Here is a 1,670-nt window from a genome sequence, read left to right as displayed (position 1 = left end):
TGTTCAGGTAGAGTTAGACATGGGGATTCACTCGTGGTTAAATGGTGTGGTTGAGTTTTACTTAGTGGGCATTACTGGGTTGTTGCTTCATAGTCGAGCAGCCCAGTAAGTGTAAGTTTATATCCCTCCATCATAGTTAAACATAAAACAAGCAAAGAAGCAGTGGGCCCTATGTCTTTTCGAAGGCAATCGTGTTAGAGTTTTACTAGCTAGTGTAGTCACATCTCATTAGCTAAATCCTAGGCACATAGGGCACAGCGTATCACCAATATACACGTAGCTATCCCCCTGTACTTCTTGCATTCTTGATATTGATATTGATATTACGGTGTAAAGTTACAATCACTCAGCGGCCACTTAATGGCCTCGGCCGCGTACTAGGTGGTTCTCACCTAGCGGACGTAACGGGGAGAGGGGAGTTTGGTGGGCCCTCCACTGCGGAGTCGTTATTGGTGGTTGATGTGGTTTGTCCACAAGCACGGGCGCTAGTGACGAGTGGTTCCAATAATTGGCTACCGCGGGGGGCGTCGAGGGTGGACGCATCGACCACTGGAGGATGGGCAGTGGATTGAAGAGAAACCCAAATCCTGGGCATGACCACAAAGGCCAAAAATGTTGTTGCTCGTTGATACCGCATTGCGGAAGAGAAAGCCGTGCTTCGGCTTTCGAATACCCACTGATGGCAGTTGTGTATGGGCCGTATACCGGCGGTGAGAGTGGTGGGCTTGTAGTCACGATGGTTCAGGGGCGCATGACGCAGTGGTGTATTCCGGTGGAGGGACCCAATGCCTGATTGTGAACCGGATGCTCTTGACTTTAGTGCAGGTGAAGGCTTGTTGTGGCGGGACAGTTGTGGCTACTGCATGAGACGTGTAGGGTACGGCTGGTTTGTTGGCCCAGTGCTGAATAGGAAACAACGTTGTTGCAGCAGCCGATTTCGGGGTTTCAGGGTTTCGGCAATTCCTTGAAGTATACTGAAACGAGATTATTTCCAGAAAATTATGCTTTACTTGATTTTCAAACGTTTGATAGTTGAAAATTTATTGTTTGAAGCCTTGATGACCTCCCGTTCCAAAAAGAAGCGTCGTGGATACTTTATTGGAAAGAATAAAAAGTGAGTGTTGGTCATGGATTGAAAGTGCAGAGCAGAGCGGCGCACTTACATTTGTATAAGACTAGGGTGGGTGGGGATTACGGCCGAAGGCCGTACGCGCTGCGTGCGTAATCCCCACCACAGTAGATCCAAGGTGTACGTGTTTACTAGCGATAGTACCATAGTCATAATTGAGCACTTTACGAAATTCTAAACGAAAATTATCGCTCAATAAGTGAAAAAACTTCGACGGATCTCTTGGGGTGTAATGCGAGCCCATGCTTTGATACCACGCTGAACCATGGCCAAACGCTTCCGTTGGGCGGTCACAGTCATCATGTCGACATCTTCTTCCTCGTCGTCGCCTTGAATCAATTCCTCTTCGAGCCAAAGGTCGCGTAAATGCCTCTTGAAAGGTGCCATGATGCCGACGTCGAGCGGCTGTACGGCACTGGTCGCATTCGGTGGGATTGGCGCGACAAGACAACCGACTTCTTCTGTCGCAATACGAACGCCATGATCGCTAACATGAGAATCAAAGCTGTCAAGCAACAAGACGGACGGCGCGTGGACTTGT

The 1,670-nt window shown here is 48.9% G+C and overlaps 1 protein-coding gene across 1 annotated transcript; it reads right to left on the bottom strand.

Annotated features, from left to right (window-relative positions):
* Window positions 1–357: 357 nt before the first annotated feature.
* On the bottom strand, window positions 358–1,516 carry H257_19008 (hypothetical protein; the record flags this gene model as incomplete). Its single annotated transcript, XM_009848165.1, has 3 exons — window positions 358–587; window positions 706–789; window positions 1,384–1,516. The coding sequence occupies 3 exons, from the start codon at window positions 1,514–1,516 to the stop codon at window positions 358–360; spliced, it is 447 nt and encodes a 148-aa protein (XP_009846467.1).
* Window positions 1,517–1,670: the final 154 nt, after the last annotated feature.

This window comes from Aphanomyces astaci, assembly GCF_000520075.1.
Source record: "Aphanomyces astaci strain APO3 unplaced genomic scaffold supercont1.307, whole genome shotgun sequence".
NCBI classification, from domain to species: domain Eukaryota; phylum Oomycota; class Saprolegniomycetes; order Saprolegniales; family Verrucalvaceae; genus Aphanomyces; species Aphanomyces astaci.
The sequence above is the reverse complement of the archived record's forward strand: the minus strand, read 5'-3'. Positions and strand labels throughout refer to the sequence as shown.